The 24,102-nt window shown below is 43.9% G+C and overlaps 1 protein-coding gene across 1 annotated transcript; it reads left to right on the forward strand.

Annotated features, from left to right (window-relative positions):
* The first annotated feature begins 2 nt into the window (after window positions 1-2).
* On the forward strand, window positions 3-22,682 carry COA5 (cytochrome c oxidase assembly factor 5). Its single transcript, XM_073664892.1, has 3 exons — window positions 3-238; window positions 20,990-21,073; window positions 22,458-22,682. The coding sequence occupies exons 1-3, from the start codon at window positions 140-142 to the stop codon at window positions 22,497-22,499; spliced, it is 225 nt and encodes a 74-aa protein (XP_073520993.1). The 5' UTR covers window positions 3-139; the 3' UTR covers window positions 22,500-22,682.
* The last annotated feature ends 1,420 nt before the right edge of the window (window positions 22,683-24,102 follow it).

The raw sequence follows: 24,102 nt of genomic DNA on the forward strand, positions 1-24,102 counted from the left end.
GCACGGTTATGACGTTTTGGACCTTTCTAGACTGGGGAGGGATTTTTTGCGACAGAAATCTTCGCTTTGCATTTTGGGAAAAAACATGGCGCTGCCCATGTGAAAGTGTCAAATGTAGCAGCAGACCAGACCAGGAGCTATGCCTAAGTACTATGAGGAGAAGGTGGAGGATAAACATCCTTGTGCTGGGGTGAAGGAGGATCTTAAGAGCTGCCTGCTGGACAGTGCCTGTGTATTGGTATGTTCTCCCTAATACTAGCCGCCCAATGCCAGTTATGTGCCAGCACTGTGCTCAGCTGTATCAGTCAGGCCATGGGTATAGGAGACATTGTAAGGCTGCAGTAGCGGTGCTCTGTATCCTAGCACTGCTGTGTGGCATGCCAGATAGTGCCCCTTTAAATAGTGCCCCCATAATCAGTGCCAGACAACACCCCATCCATCTACAATGTTGCCAGTTACAGATTGCTCACACATTACCTCTTCCTGCTCTGGCTCTGTCAGAAAAGCTTAACCCTTGAAGATCTCGCCGATTGACAATTTTTATTTTTTATGCTTTTTTTTTTTTTTTTAACCCCTTCTTCCAAGAGTCATCTGGCTATTTGTTTTCTGTTACAGTGTTAACTGTGCCGTAAAAATGACCAGACAATATGATTTTCCAAGTCAGTGTGACTACTGCGGTGACAAACTTAAAAGGTTCTTATATGCAAAAAAAAGTGACCAAAGTGTTGCTTGTACCAATAAAAGTGTTAGCACCATGCAGAAAAAAACAAGCCCTCACACAAGCCCATCAACGGAAAAATACAAAAGCTATGGATCTCAAAATATAGTGGCACAACCCAATTTTTTTTTCATGTGGGCTGGGTAGTTCACCAGAACAGTGACTCTATGAGGTCATACCCCTTAGGATCATTGGCGATCCCAGTCACATGACAGGCAATTATTTCCTAGATATGTCTGCAGTATATCAATGCCATAGAAAGCCAACTGTGATATGAGCGGCTGGTGACTTCTTGTTCATATTTTTTTCCCATTTTTTATTACATTATATTGTAGAATGATTTATGTCACTCAAAACTCTTCCCTCAAAATATAAGCCCTCCTTACAGCTATGTCCACAGAAAAATAAAAAGTTATGTATCTTAAACAGCGAAGAGAAGAAAATGAAAGTGAAAATTACTGTATCTCCAATGAGTGAACAGAATTACCCATTTATGGCCCAATTTTGTGCAAACTTTAGACAAACCCTTCAAGTGTAAGTGTGCAGGTTAGTTGGTCAGTCAGTGACCAGGGCTCTGGAGTCGGTAAGCCAAACCTCCGACTCCTCAATTTCCATGATACCGACTCCCTCATACATGGCTCATGTTTAAAGAAGTTGTCCTGTACTTTTTTTAAATTGCCCAATGTATTCAGCATGTGGGTATAAGTATATTTGTAAACACCTTCTGTTGCTGATAGCGCCGCTCACAGGCATTATCAGTGGCCGCTCACAGGCATCACCTGACTCAGCGCTTGGGTCCCCGCTGTGGCTGCTGGGTTGTGGGCGGGGTTAACCCCACACATCACATCCAGCTTCCACCAAGCGCTTTCCCAATGAGTGAGGAGAGCACGCGGTGGATGCTGGGTGTGACGCGCAGGGTAACCCCACCCACAACCCAGCCGCCACCTGTGGAACGCAGAAGAGGGACCCTTGGGTGCAGCCTGGACTTGTCGTGACGCCAGCGGATGTCAGCGCCGGCTGCAGCCAGGGGTCACGTGATGCCTGTGAGCGGCCACCGATAGCGCCACTCAAAGGCATTATCTGCAACACAAGGTATTTACAGAGATACTTATGCCGACATGCTGAATACATTGGGCAACTTAAAAAAAAAGTACCAGACAACCCCTTTAAGTGATAGATTTACTGTAGCACAGATTCATCTCAGCTAAAAGTCTAGACCCTTAGATCAGGAATAGGACAGGCATTTATAGGACATTTCATAACTTTCCCAAATTCTTATGAAAAAAAATATTCCCCACAAACTGCATTGAATTACCGCACCTAATTTATTATATATTTTAGGAGTTGGAGTCGGTCCTTTTTATACTGACTCCACCAAAATGGGCTACGACTCTGACTTCACAGCCCTCCAATTGAGCAGAATCCCATTTTATAAGAGTCTTATGTGGCTGTGGGACTTTATTTCCTTTTTAGGAACTCTAAGATGTTTGGTATGTATGCTCAAGGGTAAAATGTAATATTAAGCTACATTAGGTGTTAAAGGGGTGGTCCTATACCTAAAAAATGTATTTTCTAAATATCTATTTTTACACCTTAACCACTTTTGTAATTAGCTGTATTATAAAATATCATTTACTTCTCCTTATCTATCTAATCCCTAAATGTGTTTTTTTTTAAACTTCTCTTTCTGTGATGTTTCGTTTGTGAAGAGTCTTAACAGGATGTCACAGGAGGCTGAAGCTGTACTCACTTCCCTGCAGCATTTTTATCACCCCTCCTGGAATAGGATGTCATCAGGATGTAGCACTACAGTTACTACCTCTGAAGATGTCCTGGAATAATGGTGATAGAAGCTGTCGGAGAGGTTTGTGCAGCACCTGCACTCTGTCACATCTTCTAACTGTGAAAGAAGATGTCACCAGGGGGCGGAGATAGAAGCAGAGAGTGACACCACCGCTGTCCCCTTGAAGATTTGTTTTGGTTCAGTGCTAGAAGCTGTGCAGCGGCGCTGGTGTCACTCTCTGCTTCTATAGCTGCTCCCCTGACGACTTCTTGTTTTCACAGTTAGAAGATGCAGCGGTGGAGGTAGAAGCGGAGTTCTGGTGCTGCGCTCACCTCTCCCACAGATTCTATCACCATATGGCGGTGATGCAAGAAACTGTAGTAAGTAACTGCAGCACTGTGATGTCCGTTTCAGGAGGGGTGATGGACGCTGCGGGGAGTGGAGGCAGCCCCAGCCTCCTGTGTTGTCTCGCTTGAGACTCCTTTTAGACAAAACATTACAGGAAGTGCAGTAAAAAAATCACATTTGGGGATTGGATGGATAGGGATAAATGTAGGGTATTTTATAATAAAGCTAATTACAAAAGTGGTCAGGTTGTAAACGATAGATATTTAGAAAGAACATTTTAAGTACCGGACAAGCCCTTTAAGGAAGTGATATTTGGAATTCTGCATTGGTACCCACCACTCTGATGTTTAGATTCTGGCGCAATGATGTCACTTTACTAGAAAGCCACACTGCCCGTAGACCATATATGAATGTATGCCGATCTCCTCAACATCTTTTGTTTATGGGGTACATACTGTCTGTCCCACTGATGAGAAATTCAACACTCCTAATCTTTCGTTCTGTTTGGCTATAAGCAGCTGTCAATTAATATCCTCCTACTAATTAAAGAAGTTCTGCATTTGTAATGTCAGTAGAGAATTACCATACATGCACATCTACATCCATGAATGTGACCAAAACTGGCAATTACCTCCTTAGTGAAGGTCGTGAAGCACTTCCACCTTCTGCTTTTTTAAGCTTTCATTACCTGTAGGCTCCTGTTCGCTATGTGTGGTGGTGAATAGTTTGCATGTATTACTTCTGAAACCATGTTTTCTCCTGCCATTTTAGCATTTGCACTATTATAGGGGTTTGCTATTAGCCCATTAAAAGGTCCATTATGTTTGTGAACCCATGTATAGTAGACATTAGACTGATTGTATACATCTTGTGTATTGAATTAATTTTCAGCTATCAAAACAATATATATACACATTACTTTATGATTGGTGGGGTTCCGATTTCTAATAATCCTTGGATTGAAGGGGTCTCTGCACTGATTTTGTGTTGGTTGCAACACGAATAACTTCGAAATGAATGCTGCTTCATTCTGAGGATTAGTGGGGTTTGGGAGGTTATGATATGATGGCACATCCTAGCTATATGGCTTCACTTTGAGATAGCAGAACCTTTTTTTCAAAGAGCTAATCTCTTGTTATTAAATTGCTTTAGTTAGTTAGCATGAAAATATGCAAGTTTGCAATTGACTTGCTTTTTCTACCTGCTTTCATTCTCCTACTGTGAGAGCGTTTATTTTGTATAGTATACAGCTTGTTTTCAAGGAGCCTGGTCAAGTGTGTAGTTACATTCCAGGAGAAGAGTTAACTCCTAAGATCACAGTCAGCTCTCCCCAGCCCATTGATTTCTATACAGCATTTAGCTTTTCAGCTCCTGATTCCTTTGCTGTTATAAATCTTCCAAATCCATCAGCCTCCACCATTGGAAGCTTCCAGAGCAGTTCCCCTAGTCATTGCTTTGAATTTCCTGAGTGTGTGCTTGTTATCTCTGTGTAAATATAGGGATAACAATGTAGACTCAGAGCAAACCACTGATAGCTGAATGTGTTACAGCAGAACTATAAAGCTCTGCACAAGTTCTGCTACTGCTACAGCTGTGCTACTGACAGGAAATGTTACTCACCCCCGACCAGGAAATAACTAGACTGCAGAGTGGTGAGTTAACTTGAGAGTATCCCTTTAAGAAAGTTTATTTGGAAGGTTTCTTCTTAGTTTTGAAGGGTTTTATCCTAGACAACCCCGGTCCATGTACACTCTTTTGAAGGGTTTTTACCAGCTCTGCTTTCATGACTGAGATGGGAATAACTGCTTCTAGGTCGCAGATACCAGCGGTGGGTTTACGAAAACTGACAACCGCAGCTGTGTTACGGTGTTTGCATTATGAAGGAAACAGCGTACCTAAGTGAGCTACTATTGGTTTGACTCGCGAACTGTGTAAACTGTATAGCTAAAACAAAAAAACTGAAAAAGGCAGCAATGTTTACCAACAGGTTACATAAGAAATGCTCTATAGGATGCACTGGCCCTCTTGATAAAGGCAGAGGAAGCACAGGTGCAAAATACTCCCTTCATGGAGGGGGTGGTCGCTTGATATTAGAATTGCACATGGATAAGGATGGTATAGGCCACCAGTCACACAGATGTAGTGCACAGTGTCTGGCTTACAGCCTGTTAGTGACACCCATACTATTACATCAGACAGGCTGCCAGCACTGTATCGAACATATGGCTGTTTTCCTTAACCCCATTTCTGGTTCTTATGATCTAGGAGCAGTTATTCCTCTCTTGGCCATAAAGGGCAATAAGCCTTTAACCATTTCACAACCTTTGACTTACAGTACAGACCAAAAGTTTGGACACACCTTCTCATTTAAAGATTTTTCTGCATTTTCATGACTTTGGAAATTGTACATTCACACTGAAGGCATCAAAACTATGAATTAACACATGTGGAATTATATACTTAACAAAAAAGTGTGAAACAACTGAAAATATGTCTTATATTCTAGGTTCTTCAAAGTAGCCACCTTTTGCTTTGAAGACTGCTTTGCACACTCTTGGCATTCTCTTGATGAGCTTCAAGAGGTAGTCACCAGAAATGGTTTTCACTTCACAGGTGTGCCCTGTCAGGTTTAATAAGTGGGATTTCTTGCCGTATAAATGGGGTTGGGACCATCAGTTGTGTTGTGCAGATGTTTGGTGGATACACAGCTGATAGTCCTACTGAATAGACTGTTAGAATTTGTATTATGGCAAGAAAAAAGCAGCTAAGTAAAGAAAAACGAGTGGCCATCATTACTTTAAGAAATTAAGGTCGGTCAGTCTGAAAAATTGGGCAAACTTTCAAAGTGTACCCAAGTGCAGTTGCAAAAACCATCAAGCGCTACAAAGAAAGTGGCTCACATGAGGACCGCCCCAGGAAAGGAAGACCAAGAGTCACCTCTGCTTCTGAGGATAAGTTTATCGGAGTCACCAGCCTCAGAAATTGCAGGTTAACAGCAGCTCAGATTAGAGACCAGGTCAATGCCACACAGAGTTCTAGCAGCAGACACATCTCTACAACAACTGTTAAGAGGAGACTTTGTGCAGCAGGCCTTCATGGTAAAATAACTGCTAGGAAACCACTGCTAATGACAGGCAACAAGCAGAAGAGACTTGTTTGGGCTAAAGAACACAAGGAATGGACATTAGACCAGTGGAAATCTGTGCTTTGGTCTGATGAGTCCAAATTTGAGATCTTTGGTTCCAACCACCGTGTCTTTGTGCGACGCAGAAAAGGTGAACGGATGGACTCTACATGCCTGGTTCCCACCGTGAACCATGGAGGAGGAGTTGTGATGGTGTGGGGGTGCTTTGCTGGTGACACTGTTGGGGATTTATTCAAAATTGAAGGCATACTGAACCAGCATGGCTACCACATCATCTTTCAGCGGCATGCTATTCCATCCGGTTTGCGTTTAGTTGGACCATCATTTATTTTTCAACAGGACAATGACCCCAAACATACCTCCAGGCTGTGTAAGGGCTATTTGACCAAGAAGGAGAGTGATGGGGTGCTACGCCAGATGACCTGGCCTCCACAGTCACCAGACCTGAACCCAATCGAGATGGTTTGGGGTGAGCTGGACCTCAGAATGAAGGCAAAAGGGCCAACAAGTGCTAAGCATCTCTGGGAACTCCTTCAAGATTGTTGGAAGACCATTTCCGGTGACTACCTGTTGAAGCTCATCAAGAGAATGCCAAGAGTGTGCAAAGCAGTCATCAAAGCAAAAGGTGGCTACTTTGAAGAACCTAGAATATAAGACATATTTTCAGTTGTTTCACACTTTTTTATTAAGTATATAATTCCACATGTGTTAATTCATAGTTTTGATGCCTTCAGTGTGAATGTACAATTTTCATAGTCATGAAAATACAGAAAAATCTTTAAATGAGAAGGTGTGTCCAAACTTTTGGTCTGTACTGTACATATACATCAAAAGTCATATACCTGACTTTGATGTGGGCACGCACACTGACCCCACATCTTTCCCAGCAGGTAATGACTGATTTAATCAGCTCCACCTGTTTAAATGCCGCTGTCAAACTCTGACAGCGACATTTAACACGCGCTGGCAGTAGGTGCATCATTCCTGGTGCCCATGATGTGATCACGGGGTGCCGATGGGTTGCCATGACAGCTGGAGATCTGCTGAAGGTCGCCAGATGTCTCCTATAGCTGGCGTTCATAAGAGATCATGATTTTCTCTATACATAGCACAAGCAATTAGACTATCGCAGCTTCAAGTCCCTTAAGGGGCCTAACAAAAACAGTAAAAAGGTTAAAAAAAAAAAAAAAAAAAAAAAAAAAAACAAGTTCAAATCACCCCCTTTTGCCCCATTAAAAATAAAATATATATATATATTTTTTTAAAAAAAAATTACCTTTTTTTTTCCACTTAAATTAAAAAAAACTATATGTGTTTGGTGAATCTATGTAGAATGGAAGAGTTGTCTGCAGAATGTAATGGAACCAATGATAAATTTTAGAAGGGTTTGGAGCGGATGGATTTTGTTCCAGGACTCGCCTAATTTTCATAACCTATTCTAATAGTTTCAACAGATACCAGTGATTGTGTCCATAATTGGTCACACAGATATAATGACCTTCACCCCCCTCCCCCCACCTTTGACCCTTTGCCTTTTCTTCTCTCTTTTTTTCTATACTTTTCTGTCTTCTTTTTATATGGGATTTTCAGATACAATATTGAATCCCCCCCCCCCCCCCATGACGGCACCACGGAGAGAGGGGTTCCGCCCTTCAAGGACAGGAAACCTACAGATAAAAAGGGTGGCACCTCTCTCCCGCATCAGTTTGTTTCCTGTCCTTGACAGGGACCTACAGAAAGAAGAGCAAGAAGGAAAGAAAGAAAGAAAAATAGAAGAATATGGACTTACCAGGCCCGGCCAGACCGGTTCAGGCAGCGGTGGTTCCCTGCCTCGGCTGGTGCGGTATCCTGTAGCGCCATCGCTGGAGTCAGTGGGCCTCTAGGGTGGCAGGGAGACGCAGCACAGGAGAAGATCGGAGCCGCCGCGTTCTCCAGTGGTGTCGGGGCCCAGGTCAGTGAGTATGCCTGGGCTTCCGGGGCCCAGATCGGTGTGTATGCTTGGGCTTCCAGGGCCCAGATCATTGTGCATGCTTGGGCTTCCGGGGGCCATTGCGGAAGCGCGCGCAGTGTCTGGGGAGTCGGCGTGTTTTGGCGCGCCCGCTCACTGGACGCCTCTCATTTGACGCGAGCCGCAGTGCACCACTGGGTGTCGGCGGTCTGGGCGCGCGCATCGGAAGTGCTGCGGTGCCCTCTGGGAGTGGCGCGTTTGAACGCGCACGCGGGAACCAGGAGGACGGTATGCCCAGCAAAAGAAAGCATTGGGGGGAGGGATGGAGTCCCCTGGGGGGGGGGGGGGTCGTCCCCCATGCTGGAAAGGTGCGCAGCCCTATGGACAAGCCAGTTGGGTGGGCGGAGCCCTATAGGGGTTAAATTGCCGGGAATGCACCAGGGAAGTGCTTCCTGGCACACTCTTGCCCCCTTCGGCTATGAGCGAGCAGGAGCTACAGGAGGTGCAGTCCCTGCACCCCCACTCACCACCACCTCCGCAACATGGGAAGCGTACGAAAGGACCCCCCCCCCCCAGTGACCCTTCACGCCAACACAGCCAAGGTGACGGTGGAAGCGGGCGGTCTGGCCGGTCTTCGCAACGCGACAAGGACTCCAGCGTGGCGTCAACCTCGAGGAAAGACCCAGCTACTGGAACGGGTTCCTCTTCAAATCCGGTATTCCCTCTTACAACGGGTCGGTAAGTGGTCTTCGTGGAAGCTCACTTGTAACTTGGGACCCCCCCCTCTCTTTTCTTCTCTCATCAGGGAAGGAAGAGTACGGGCAAGTCCAAACACAGGACCTGCGCGCTTTGCGCAGAGGATCTGCCCACCACATGGCAAAAAAGACTATGCAACTCGTGCATTGAACAAACAATTTGCGAGGAGACCCCAAAGTTCGCCTCAGAGCTCAGATCCCTGATTAAATCCCAGGTTGAGGATACCTTCAAGTCCCTGCAGAAAGAGGGGGGGGGGGGGGACGAGAAAAAAACAGGAACCTATCCCCTGTATCAGGATCTAGCAGTTCGGACGGGGAGGTGGTAGACTCAGATTCGTCCTGCTTATCTTCGTCCTCGTCATCTTCTAAGGGTGGGGGTCGTAGCTGTTTCCCTATAGAGTGTACGGATAATTTAATTAAGGCAGTCAGGTCCACTATGGGGTTGGTAGATCCTCGCCCCAAGAAATCAGTCCAGGATATGTTGTTTAGTGGCCTGGAACAAAAGAAATGGAGATCTTTCCCTCTCAATGATAAAGTCCACTCCCTGAGTAAAAGGGAATGAAAAAAGCCGTAAAGGAAGGGCTTGTTGTCACCTAAGAGAAAATACCCCTTTGAGGACCCGGTATGCTCCTTCTGGGGGAAGGCGCCAAAGTTAGACGTAGCAATAGCTAAAGCCTCTAAAAAAATTTCCCTGCCACTTGAAGACATGGGGGTGCTAAAAGACCCAATGGACAAAAAAGCGGACTCCTTCCTGAAAGGAGCTTGGGAGGCGGCAGGAGGAGGGTTAAAACCCGCAGTGGCAGCCACATGTACAGCCAGATCTTTAATGGTCTGGCTAGATCAGCTAGAGGCGCAACTTAAAAACAAAACATCAAGGGTAACATACTAGGCTCCATCCCAGTAATGAAGGGCGCAGCAGCTTTTTTGGCTGACGCATCAGCCGATTCCGTCAGGCTGGCAGCCAGGGCTGCGAGCTTCTCTAACGCAGCCAGGCGGGCCCTCTGGCTTAAATGCTGGCCGGGTGACCACCAAACAAAATCTAGGCTGGGTTCCATTCCTTGCGTGGGTGAGTTCCTATTCGGATCTACTCTGGATGATATCCTTGACAAAGCTGGGGATAACAAGAAACGCTTCCCAGTCCTCTCCGGTACTTCATACAGGAAGTCCTTTCGGAGCAGGATAGGTGGGAGGATAGGAAGAAAAAGGCCAAAGGGTTTATGTTTAACAGGACCCCCAGCGACAACATGAAACCCGTCCAATGAGAGTCAGCCCCAGGTGGGTGGGGGGGGACTTCTTAATTTCCTCCTAGCCTGGGAAAAAATATCGAACAGCTCTTGGATTTTAGACCTGATAAAAACAGGACTAAAATTCTAGGTTCACTCCATTCCCCGTCCGAACTTTGTCATAACCCCCATGAGGTCATCAGGGGTAGAACAACTAGCACTAGAACAAGAGATTCTAGGCCTAATAGGGAAAGCAGTCCTTCAGGAAGTCCCTGCACAGGAGGAAGGCGAAGGATTCTACTCCCCTCTGTTCCTCAGGAATAAAACAGACGGGACATTCAGGACAACTGTAAACCTGAAAAAATTGAACAAATTTCTAAAGGTGCAAACCTTCAAGATGGAGTCAATAAAATCGTCAGTGAAATTGTTGTTCCCAGACTGTTTAATGGCTGTCCTGGATCTCAAGGACACCTATTATCACGTCCCCATACACAGAGACTGCCAGAAATTCCTGAGGGCGATATCGCTAAAAGGAATAGTCAAACACTACCAATATACGGCCCTTCCCTTCAGTCTAGCGATAGCCCCAAGGGTTTTCACAAAAATAGTGGCAGAGGTAATGGCCCATCTGAGGGAGCAAAACATCCTGATCACCCCGTACCTGGACGATCTGCTAGTAGGCAACTCGTTCAACCATTGCAGAGACCATCTAGCAAGGGTCATGGGTTCCTTGACGAATTTAGGCTGGCTTCTGAACCTAAAAAAGTCCAGGTTGTAGCCGGATCAAGTACAAGAGTATCTAGGTATCCTATTAGATTTGAGGAATCAGGAATGCCGTCTCCCGGCAGGGAAAATCCAGAATATGATAGACCATCCCTCTATGACTCTGCGGGGAGCAATGTCCCTCCTAGGTTCCATGACTCCCTGTATCCTGGGGGTCCGTTGGGCTCAGTTGCACACCAGGGACTTGCAATGGGAAATCTTGGGGGCAGAAAAGTCACTAAAAGGGCGCTTAGAAGGTCGGCTAATTTTGTCATCAAAAACCTTGCTTTCCCTAACATGGTGGACGGAGGTGGATAATTTAACCAGAGGCGTTCCATGGACAATCTCAGTGTCGCAGGTCCTAACTACAGATGCAAGCCCCAGGGCGTGGGGGGCTCACCTAAACGACCAAATAGCTCAGGGAGTGTGGTCAGAGCATTTGGAAGGGGTATCTTCCAACATGAAGGAACTTCTGGCAGTAACATTCGCTGTCTCAAAATTCTTAAACACCCTACGGGGACACCATGTAAGAGTTTTTTCAGACAACAGGGTAGTAGTGGCATTCTTAAATCGCCAGGGGGGACCCGGTCCAATTCTCTACCACAGGAGTCAAAATCCATCCTCCTGGTAGCAGAGAACAATCTGGAGTCCCTGTCTGCACTCCACATAAAAGGAACAGAAAATATCACAGCAGACTTTCTGAGCAGGACCCAGCTGAGATAAGGCAAATGGGAGCTGAATCAGTTGGTGTTCAATCAAATCACAGAGTTTTGGGGGAACCCTTTCATCGACCTATTCGCCCACTGGCAGAACAAAAAAGTGGACATATTCTGCTCAATCAACCCCAAGGGGAACCCAGCTTCATTAGATGCCTTCTCAATTCCATTGAACCACCAGCTAGCCTATGCCTTTCCTCCGATCGCTCTGATTCCGGCGGTTCTGAGGAAAGTTAGGGAAGACGAGGCAAACATAATTCTGATAGCCCCCTTCTGGCCAAAGAGGCCCTGGTTTTCTTGGCTGAGGATAATGTCCACCTCCGACCCCTGGGTTCTTCCGGAGATTCCGGATCTCCTTTTCCAGGTACCGGTCCTCCACCCTCAGATAGCAAATCTACACTTTACAGCCTGGATTTTGAGAGAGCGCTCTTAAGGGATAGAGGGTTTTCCCCGAATTTAATATCCACTCTACTACAGAGTAGGAAACCCGTAACCACCAGACTTTACGGTAAAACCTGGAAAAAATTCCTCTCATTTGCTTGTTCGAAGGTACTAGGGGAGGCCCCCATTGCTTCCATCTTCGAGTTCCTGCAAAAGGGGTTGGAGCGGGGTCTGGCCACAAGCACTCTAAAGGTTCAGGTTGCGGCACTAGGAGCCTATACAACTGCGACCTGGCCAGAAATAGGTGGATTTCCAGGTTCATCAAGGCATCACACAGGTCTAGGCCCATTCCCTCCCGGAATACTCCTCCTTGGGACTTAAATTTAGTTCTTTCAGCCCTAACCAAACATCCCTTTGAACCTTTAGTGAATGCATCTGTAAAAGTCCTATCTTTTAAGACGTCTCTCTTAGTAGCCCTCACATCGGCACGTAGAGTTAGCGACATACAAGCCTTATCAGCAGGGCCCCCCTTTATGCAAATTCTAGAGGACAGGGTGACACTTAGGACTGACCCAGCATACCTTCCTAAGGTGGGATCACATTTCCATAGATCGCAGGAGGTCACCCTCCCTTCCTTTTGCTCAAATCCTAAAAACGGGGGGAAGAAGACCTACACACCTTAGATGTCAGAAGGTGCATTATCCAATACTTAGAGGCCACACCGGAGTATAGGAAGGACAGGTCTCTCTTTGTGTTCTTCCAGGGACCTCTGAAGGGACAGAAAGCTTCCAAGGGCACACTGGCAAGGTGAATAAGGGATGCCATCTCCCTGGCATACTCATCAAGGGGGGAGACCGCCCCGGAGGATTTAAAGGCTCACTCGACTAGGGCAGTGGCAGCCTCCTGGGCGGAGAAAGCCGGTGCTTCAATTGAACAGCTTTGTAGAGCTGCAACCTGGCCTTCCCCTTCTACATTCTTTAAGCACTACCGGCTGGATCTAACCTCTTCTTTGGACCTTACCTTTGGTAGAAGAGTTCCGGAAGCGGTAGTCCCTCCCTAAACGGCAATTCTCTCCGTGGTGCCGTCATGGGGGAAGGAGAAAGACGTAGTTACTTACCGGTAACGGGATTTCTCAGAGCCGATGACGGCACCCGTACATTCCTTCCCTTCACGCATGGGTGTGCACATTTATTTATTACCTATATTTAGTCACGAGGTGTGTCCGGTAAACTCCTTAAAAATTTTAAAATTTGTGTTACTAACCTGGGGGTCCTCTCTGTGCTCTGTAAACAACTGATGCGGGAGAGAGGTGCCGCCCTTTTTATCTGTAGGTTTCCTGTCCTTGAAGGGCGGATCCACACTCTCCATGTGCCGTCATGGGCTCTGAGAAATCCCGTTATCGGTAAGTAACTACGTCTTTCCTCCGCATATGATTTTCTTTTAGGCGGTTATCTTACAACATCATATCGTTCAATATATTACAATTTGAATTGATAGTTAAAAAAAAAAGTGACCCCATTTGAAATTTGGACATTTTTCTATATTTCGATTTTGTTATTTTCTTCAAAATCGAATACAATATATTTTGCTTGATTTGCAAAATGTAAAATGATTAATAATTTAATGCTTAATTGATGTTTAATTGTTTAATTGGTTTTAACCCTACAATCCGTATCGAGGGCCTTTTAGGCCCCGGTGCTTACTTTTTTGCTATTATCTGCAAAATTACTTTAGTTAGAATTTTGAAACTGTAGGTATTCCTCAAGTATGTCATTGTTGGTAATATCCAGTTCATATATTTTTTTTGATAGGCATTTTGGTGTAACAATGCTTTTTTGGGGAAAACCACATCTGTACGGAAAGGGGGCCTTTTAGGCCCCTGCTATTTTTATCATGTACTCAGCAGTGTTTGTGTCTCAAGTTTCTTTATTTGTAGTCAGGGTTGCTGGTGGAGGGACCAGGGGATGGATCATGCCATGTGAGGATGTCATGTGATTTTTGAAGGGAGTGATAAGGCCTAGAAACAAGACGTCTCACTTCTGCAAAAAATAAGTCCTGGAAAAATATCTCAAAAGAGGAACTTTATGCATATATTGGACTTTTACTGCTGGCAGGGAGTCAAAAATCGTATGATGTTCTAATCAGAGAATTATTTCTGGACCCACTTTCTGATTCACACTATAAAGCGACAATGGCAGTGGACAGATATGAGGAAATTAGAAGAAACATTCGATTTGATGATAAGCGAACTCATGCAGCGAGGTTCCAAACAGACAAATTAGCCCCTATCAGTTATATCTGTAACATATATATCAAAAATTGCACCAAACTTTACAATCCTGGTACTAATATTACAGTAGATGAGCAACTTGTACCCTTCAGAGGATGTTGCAAGTTCATACAATACATGCCCAGTAAACCAGCTAAGTATGGAATACAAATCTTCTGGATGTGTGATTCTGCAAATTATTATGGCATAAATGGGCTTATCTACTGTGGCAAAGAAGCTGATGCACCAGTACAGAAAGATCTAGGGTCTGAGATTGTGAAAACACTTGCTGTACCAATATACAATTCAGGTAGAAACATTACCATGGACAATTATTTTGCCAATGTTGCACTGGGCAATTTTCTGCTTGAGAAAGCTATTACACTTGTTGAACTATGAAGCCAAACTGACGAGAAATTCCTCAAGAAATGAAACACAATCCACAGCGAGCACTTTATGATAATGTCTTTGGTTTCAGCAACAAAGCCACACTGGTATCTTACAAAGTGAAGAAGGAGAAATCCGTTATATTACTCAGTACCATTCATTATGATTGCAGTATTGACAGCAATGACAGGAAATTGAAACCAGAAATCATCCTGTATTACAATAAAACTAAAGGAGAGGTAGACAAAATGGATGAAAAGGTGGGAGAAGATTCATGCAAGAGGCAAACAAGACGTTGGCCTGTAGGAATTTTTTTCAAATGTGCTTGATGTAGCAGCCCTGAATTCATTCATTAATTATACAGAAACTCATCCAGAATTCCATGCAAGGAGGAAGGACAGGAGACACCTATTCTTGAAGGACCTTTGCCATGAACTTGCTTCACTCCACCATGTGAGGCATTACAACATGAAATGCTTGCCAAAGCAAACTAAAGAAGCAATGAAACGGTGTGGCGTACAATTTCAGGATATTCCAGGGCTAGGAGAAAAAAAACTATAGCGTTGTTTCATTTGTCCAAGAAACTTAGAGAGGAAAACTGAGCGATATTGTACCACTTGTGGGGAAAATGTCTGTAAAGAACATTCTTCAGAAAAGATAACGTGAAAATTGTTTGGAAGACCAATAAAATTGAAAAGAAAAAGTTAGAAAAGAAATGTAGCTGCAGCTAGTTTACTCTAGATTTATATACCTTTGTGCGTTTTTCATATCTTTGTTTGAAATTTGGAAACGAAAATGTTTTTTGGTGTTTTCTACAAAAAATTATGATTTAAATGTTGTGCATTATTCATATCTTATTTTCCAATTTTGAAATAAACTTGTAAAAGTTATTTATGTGAGTTTCTCCATATGATTTGCCTAAAAGGCCCCCGTTACGTAAAAGTGTAGATTTGTGACGTCTCACATGCTAGGGTTAATAAAACAGATTGAATATATGTTTGGTATCTGCATATTCATACTGACCTGGGGAATGATATTGCCAGGTCAGTTTTACCATATAGTAACCATGGTAAATAAAAAAAAAATAAAAAACAAAAACAATTGTGAAAATGCACTTTTTTTTTACAATTTCAACACACTTGGAATGTTTTTCCCACTTTCCAGTGCATCACATGATAAATTTGATAAATTGAATGATGTCATTCAAAAGTACAATTCATTACACAAAAAACAAGCCCTCATACCAGGGCTGTGAAGTCTGAGTTGGAGTCGGTATAAAATGGATCGACTCCGACTCCTAAGATATATAATAAATTGGGAACAGTAGTACAATGCAGGATGTGCTGTAAATGTTTTCCTAAGGCTATGTGCGCACTATCATGATTTGAAGCAGAAATTTCCTGCGTGTTTCAGCATCTCCTTGGAAGGAAAAATGCATGTGGAAATTCTGCTTTTTTTATGCGTTTTTTGAAGCGTTTTTGTACATCAATGAATGCTTTTTGGAGCTAAATAAAGTTATTTTCTTAAACCCTTGGATTACCTTCAGAACTGGGGTGAGTATATTGGTTAATTTAAATGATTAAAGAATGTGCCTGTTGTATTTCAAATAAAGTGATTACTCTGTGTCTTTGTGTTTATTAACACTCTACTTTACTTTAATTAGGTTTGGTCATGAAAAGGTCTGATTGACACCTTGTCATAACCAAACAAAAGAGCTAGGTGTCAGCTAATACCATTCACCCAATCTTCATTAGCATTTCTATTCACGTAATTTATGCGGCTGCTGTGAGCTGCTATTTTTAGCCTGGGAAGGTGCCATTTGCAAACATGGTCCCTGGCTATAATTAACAGCTCACAGCTGTTTCATTAGCGTTACGTTCCCCTCCCCCGATCAGCACTCAGCAGCGCTTTGGTCGCAGTGTATTTTTGTTGCGTCCAAAATGCGGTCTTCTAATGCTGCACTTTTGATGTTGGTATATGTGAATCCACCACATATAAAGACACTTCAGTCGGTCAAAATCTGCAGCAGCGACTAGCATGTCCGCTACAGAAATTGACAGACTGCGGGTGAGTTTGGGTACGTGGCCACGATCAGGAGCCGCTGCAGGTTTGACGCTGCATGTTTATACAGCGTCAAACCTGCAGCGTCCTGATGTTACAGCGTAGTGGATGGGATCTCTAGAAATCCCATGTCTACTATGCGTGCATCAGAGGCTGTGGATCACCCGTGGACACTGACATGCGGCGCGTCTTTCAGTACAGCAGCATGTCAAATTCCCTTCGGCGTTGCTAGTCTCCGTAACAGAAATTTGACCACTAAAATGTATAGCATGTGGTAAATCCGCATGGTTCAGTGAAAACATGCGGGTTTACCTGCGTTCAATAGAATGCAACGTTTTGGACGCAGAAAAAATATGCATCCAAAGCGCTGCTACATCCGGATCGTGGGTACAGAGCCAACAATTTAAAAAAAAAAAAAATGGCGTGGGTACTCGCGTCATTTTTATAACCAGCAGAGGGAAAGTCGACTGCTGGGGGCTGATATTATTAGCCGGGGAAGGGACCATTAGCCAACAATGTTCCCTGGCTATTAATATCAGCACACAGCTGTTTGTTTAGCCTTTGCTAGCTAGATTACAGGGGGACCCCAGAAAAAAAATTGACGTGGGGTCCCCCTATAAAATCTAACCAGCAAAGGCTAAACAGACAGCTGCAGGCTGATATTAATAGCCAGGGAAGGGGCCATGAATACTAGCCTCCTACTCGGCTATTAATATCACCCCTCAGAAGTCCAAGAAATGGCGCATCCATAAGATGCGCCAAATCTGGCGCTTAGCCTCCGCTCTTCCCACTGCCCTGTAACGGTGGCGAATGGGGTTGGGGTTCACGTCAGCCTTGTATCGGCGGCTGACGTGAAGCCTAGGTTAGTAATGGAGGGCGTCTATAAGACGCCCCCATTACTAACTGTGTAGTAAAATGGTCGCCACTTTTTCAATAAAAAACACGGCCAGAATTAAGTACTTAAATTAAATAATAAAACACGATTCTACGATTTTTTTTTATTATCCTCTGTCCGTGAAGCCATCGATCTTCTGGGAAAAAAAACGTAAAATAACATACAACCATATCCCTCACCAGTCCGCCGTCAATGACGCTGTCCACCTACTGCCAACGATTGTCCCTCGCCGATCCGAGTCACTTCTACAGCAGTGACATCAGCAGTCACCGATGTCACTGCTGTAGAAGACGACACTGTATACTGACAGGGGTGTAAAATCACCCCTGTCAGTATACATGCTGCTGCTGCAAGATCAGCTGATGAGCCCTGGTGAGCTCTCACCACCATCACCCTGGGAACTTTCTTCTGAAGGTTCCCACGGTGACGTCACGTGAGTGATCAGCTGATTGCTGACGTCACTGCAGGTCCTGGCAGCTCAGTACACCGCTGGGAGCGAGCACGCTCCCACAGTGTTCCGCTGGCCGCCGGGAGCATCGGATCGCCACCGGGGGCCACCGGACAGGTGAGTATAAGGTTTTTATTTGTTTTTACTTTTTTTTTTTTGACCGCGGGCTGGGCAGAGCAGACTACTGCTCCTCCCAGCCACTGTTATCAGTGGAAGCATAAGAGGAGTTGTAGTCCTCCTCTCCCAACCCGAGCACCACACGCACTGCGTGTCCGGCGCAAATTCACGCCCGTTGGCTTTAATTGAAACGCAACAAATTTGCAAGTATAGATATTATAACTGCAGGTTTGCTGTGGTTCAATGCAAGTCACTGGGCGCGAATTCGCGACGGAGACGCCTGAACAGTGGTCATGCTGCGGTTTTTACCACAATGGTAATCTGGAGCGGGAATTTCCGCATCATGTGCACAGCACATCTGGATTACCATTGCTACAGCTGGCAGACCTATTAAGCGTTTTTGCAGCTTTTCCGCCACGGAAAAACCGCCGCGGAAACGCAGTAAAAATGCATTGTGTGCACATAGCCTTAGAGTTTGGGAAAGTTATGAAATGTCCTATAAATGTCTGTTCTGTTCCTGATCTAAGGCTCTAGACTTTTAGATGAGCTGAATCTGTGCTGCACTTTATGTACATGCTCAGTAGTGAGGCCGGGCTGTGGAGTCTGAGTCAGTGAAATTGAGGAGTCTGAGTCGATGGTTTGGCTTACTTACTCCACAGCCCTGCCTCATTCGGCTATGTGGATGGAAAAATAAAAAAGTTATGGCTCTTAAAAGAAGGGGAAGCAAAACTAAAATGGAAAATCGCCCGAGGGTGAGAGGTTACTTGGCTTCAGCCTATATAACATGGCGGCCATTTGTTTTTAATGCCTACTCTTAAATTCATTATTTGATTTGCAGTCATTGCCTGAGAAATATGAATGTGCTGATCGCTTCCCAATGATAACATCAGATTGTGGGATGTTCCAACAGTGGAGTGGTATCCTCTGTTTTCTGTCCATATACAGGGGTATATAGATCCACAGTCATTTACAAATGTTTCTGAAGTTACTACAATTTTACAAAATTGCATATTGCTCATATGTTTTATGTCAGGGCTTATTCACACATCAGTTTTTCACATACGTGTACTGACCGCTTACTGACACATCACATTCTATGCGTCTTCTCACACATCAGGTTTGCTGAAATAAAAATAAAAAATTGAGATATCTCCTACTTTTGTCTGAAGACCCAATATACCAATTCAAGTGAATGGGTCAGTAAAAAAAAATGAACAGCATATCATTGGTGACATCTGAGATGCATCTATTTGATGATTGATTTTCACTTACTAATTCTATGAGAAGCTTCGAAAACCTCAAGGTTTTTTTTTTCATTCATATACAGTACAGACCAAAAGTTTGGACACACCTTCTCATTTAAAGATTTTTCTGTATTTTCATGACTATAAAAATTGTACATTCACACTGAAGGCATCAAAACTATGATTTAACACATGTGGAATTATATAGTTAACAAAAAAGTGTGAAACAACTGAAAATATGTCTTATATTCTAGGTTCTTCAAGGTAGCCACCTTTTGTTTTGATGACTGCTTTGCGCACACTTGGCATTCTCTTGATGAGCTTCAAGAGGTAGTCACCGGAAATGGTCTTCCAACAATCTTGAAGGAGTTTCCAGAGATGCTTAGCACTTGTTGGCCCTTTTGCCTTCACTCTGCGGCCCAGCTCTCCCCAAACCATCTCTATTGGGTTCAGGTCTGGTGACTGTGGAGGCCAGGTCATCTGGCGTAGCACCCCATCACTCTCCTTCTTGGTCAAATAGCCCTTACACAGCCTGGAGGTGTGTTTGGGGTCATTGTCCTGTTGAAAAATAAATGATGGTCCAACTAAACGCAAACCAGATGGAATAGCATGCCGCTGCAAGATGCTGTGGTAGCCATGCTGGTTCAGTATGCCTTCAATTTTGAATAAATCCCCAACAGTGTCACCAGTAAAGCACCCCCACACCATCACACTTCCTCTTCCATGCTTCACGGTGGGAACCAGGCATGTAGAGTCCATCCGCTCACCTTTTCTGCGTCACCCAAAGACACTGTGGTTGGAACCAAAGATCTCAAATTTGGACTCATCAGACCAAAGCATATTTCCACTGGTCTAATGTCCATTCCTTGTGTTCTTTATCCCAAACAAGTCTCTTCTGCTTGTTGCCTGTCCTTAGCAGTGGTTTCCTAGAAGCTATTTTACCATGGAGGCCTGCTGCACAAAGTCTCCTCTTAACAGTTGTTGTAGAGATGTGTCTGCTGCTAGAACTCTGTGTGGCCTTGACCTGGTCCGTAATCTGAGCTGCTGTTAACCTGCGATTTCTGAGGCTGGTGACTCGGATAAACTTAGCCTCAGAAGCAGAGGTGACTCTTGGTCTTCCTTTCCTGGGGCGGTCCTCATGTGAGACAGTTTCTTTGTAGCGCTTGATGGTTTTTGCAACTTCACTTGGGGACACTTTCAAAGTTTTCCCAATTTTTCGCACTGTCTGACCTTCATTTCTTAAAGTAATGATGACCACTCATTTTTCTTTACTTAGAATTTGTATTATGGCAAGAAAAAAGCAGCTAACAGTCTATTCAGTAGGACTATCAGCTGTGTTTCCACCAGACTTATGCACAACACAACTGATGACCCCAACCCTATTCATAAGGCAAGAAATCCCACTTATTAAACCTGACAGGGCACACCTGTGAAGTGAAAACCATTTCCGGTGGCTACCTCTTGAAGCTCATCAAGAGAATGCCAAGAGTGTGCAAAGCAGTCATCAAAGCAAAAGTTGACTACTTTGAAGAACCTAGAATATAAGACAGACATATTTTCAATTGTTTCACACTTTTTTGTTAACTATAAAATTCCGCATGTGTTAATTCATAGTTTTGATGCCTTCAGTGTGAATGTACTATTTTCATAGTCATGAAAATGCAGAAAAATCTTTAACTGAGCTGGTGTGTCCAAACTTTTGGTCTGTACTGTACGTGTTTGTAATGTTCACTGATCTCTAGATATTGAGCTTTTATTATTCTTTATAAATGTTGTTTTTTTTGTATAGGAAGGAAAGACCCCCAAGGAGTGTCTAAGAGAAGGCCACTGCAAGGCTCTGCAGGTCACCTTTTTTGAATGTAAAAGATCAATAGTAAGTGCCTTGTTTATGTAGGACCTTTTGTGTAGGATGAGCTATTGTGTGTTTTACTGCTTTTCACTTTATAAACTTGCAGCTGGGTCTCCATACTTGAGATTTGCTTTCACCAGCAGAGTTGTACCATTTCCTGTAAAGCATAAACTTATTATTATGTTATAAACACCTTCTGCAAGGAAACACGCACAAATCGATATAATCGATTGCATCTGTTAAAGCTACAAGATTCTCTACTAAGGTATGGTCAGTTGCCTATGGGGATATATATATAGGGCTCTGTTCACGCTGATGTTGTGACTCCTGCTATTTACTAGAGCTCTGACAGATCTTTTTCCAAACACATCCAGACGAATTTTACAAACTTAGGCCGGTTTCACACGTCCTGATTTTTCCGGAACCGTAAAAACGCGTCCTGGAGGTGTCCATGTGTGGCACACGTGTGGAAACCATGTGCCGCATCAGGAGCACATGTACCGGCTTCTGGGAATCCGTGTACAGTTAGCGCTGTTCCCAAGTGCTGGGTGCTGAACGCTGCCCTCATCATTGTCCCTTGCTCGCTCTGTGATCAGCACGAGCAAGGGACAATGTTGGGAGTAGTAGTCTGCTCCCACAGTGTCCACCGGTAAAAATAAGAATAAAATAATAAAATTCTTATCTTTGCATGTCTGGAGATGTCCCCCACTGTAATCCTCTGACCACTGACGCCAAGGAGCTGGGGAGAATGAGCTGGCCCCGCAGCTGCGCTGAGCTCAGGAGCGGTGTCGTGTCACTCGGTGAGCTCCGCTCAATGCAGGGCACCGCTCGCTGGAGCGGCCCCTTCTCAGCGTCATCTGTCAGAGAATTATAGCGAGGGACATCCCCGGACAGGTGAGTATAAGGATTTTATTATTTTATTCTTATTTTTACACATGGACACTGCGGGAGCAGACTACTACTCCCAATATTGCCCCTTCCTCATGCTGATCACAGCGAGAGCAAGGAACAGTGATGAGGTCAGCGTTCAGCACCCGGCACTTGTGAACAGTGCTAACTGTACACTGATTCCTAGGCGCCGATACGTGTCACTCTGATGACACACGGATGACATCCATGTGTGTTCAGCGTGGGACATTTTGCGGACTGTGCAGCGTGTAAAAAACGGACATGTCTACTTTTGGAGCACACTGACGTGTGGAAACTGTCACCACTCATACCGGACACACTGACATGTGTAAGAGCCTTAAGAATGATTCTTTAGATGTTGAACCTATTCAGGGTCCCTCACTGTGTGGAATGATGCCTCATTGCCGACTCCACCAAAATAAATGTAGTTGAATCCTGTATCAGATTTCCTTTTAGCTGGTTGGTTTCTCTAACTGTCTTGTTCATCTGTTTCTCATAGTTGGACAACAGAGCACGTTTCCGAGGAAGAAAGGGCTACTGACATGAGGAAGATGATCCTGAATGTTGCGGTATCCATCAGTCTTCCTGTAGTAGGGATTCCGTATAGCGAAGAAGATATGTACTACTATGTCTGCTCACTCTGCAATAGAGTATGGGTGAGGAGCAGTATCAGGAACAGTTGTGAACTTTGGTAATGATTCATTCATAATAAAATATATTTAAAGAGATTGGGTTTTTTCATTCATAACTGCAGAGTATTATCTCCAAGATCACTCTCACTTATTATGTTGGAGTGTTGTAATCATAACTTTATGGTAGGTTTATGTACTGGTGCACCAGAGGGCATCACACTTGTGAAAAACTGTGGCATGTATAACATCAGTTAGGCCAGGTTCTCCCCACCTCTAAAGAAAGAAAGGAAAAAAAGAATAAGATTCGTAACGAAAAAAAAAAACTGGTTAAAGTGACAGAAGAATAAAAAAAGTAAGAGGACTACTATGTGTTCATAGAATTTACGTTCAAGTTCCCATTGGTTGAATTCTGAGCGTCACCAGCTTTCCACCATATTTATTTCATATACTCATCATACAGACTATTCTCTGTAGTCTTTCAGATTTCTTCCAGCAGGCTGCAGCGGCTGAAAATTGGGGTTTTGTGTGAAATTATGTCCAATTTACTTTTTTTGTGTTGTTCCTATACATGTTTATTTCCTTTGTGTGTATTACAAAATATGTGTAATTATAATAATTTTCTGGGAGAAATACTTTGTTTTCTGGAACAATTTCAAGGGGGCCAACACTTTCGGCCATGACTGTATATGACAATGATGTTTAGATGAACATAAAATCAGCAGTTACATTGACTAGTGTACAGTACATAAGATGGCTGTAATTTTGGCCACGATTGGTGAAGAGGACCATAAAATTTTCAAGATCACTTTGCTGCCAGTAAATGAAAACGTTCAGAGGGTGCAAAGTCGCCATTGAGAAGTAGATACAGTTTAACCTTTGTAGTCAATGCTAAACAGCCTGGATCTAGAGCAGTGTTTCCCAAACCCCATCCTCACGGCCCCCCACAGGTCATGTTTTCAGGATCTTCTTAGTATTGCACAGGTGAGAGAATTCCTGATGCCTTGATGATACTTCAATCACCTGTGTAATACTAAGGAGATCCTGAAAACATGACCTAGGGGGGCCGTGAGGACTGGAGTTTGGGAAACACTGCTCTATACTGATACTGTAGAAAATTAGCAGAGATTTGTGCTGCTGTTGATTAGAGACCCCCATCCTGGAAGCAGCCCATTACTGTACAACCCTTGTAGCATGGTGCATTGTCCTGTTGAAATGAAAGTGCTGCCATGAAGAGATGAACTTGGACAGCCACTATGCTTAACCCCTTCACACCTGGTCCATTTTTTGTTTTTGTTTTTTTCCTTTCCTTCTTCCAAGAGCCATAACTTTTTTTTATTTTTCCGTCAATATGGCCGTATGAGAGCTTGATTTTTGCGGGACGAGTTGGACTTTTGAATGGCACCATTGATTTTACTATATAGTGTACTGGGAAACGTGGACAAAAAATTCTGCTATTCACTAGTACCGCAAGTAATTCACAATTCACCGAAATCAACTTGTACTTTCTAACAA

The sequence above is a fragment of the Phyllobates terribilis genome, unplaced genomic scaffold (assembly GCF_046119375.1).
Source record: "Phyllobates terribilis strain yellow unplaced genomic scaffold, ASM4611937v1 Scaffold_2__4_contigs__length_985480577, whole genome shotgun sequence".
NCBI lineage: Eukaryota > Metazoa > Chordata > Amphibia > Anura > Dendrobatidae > Phyllobates > Phyllobates terribilis.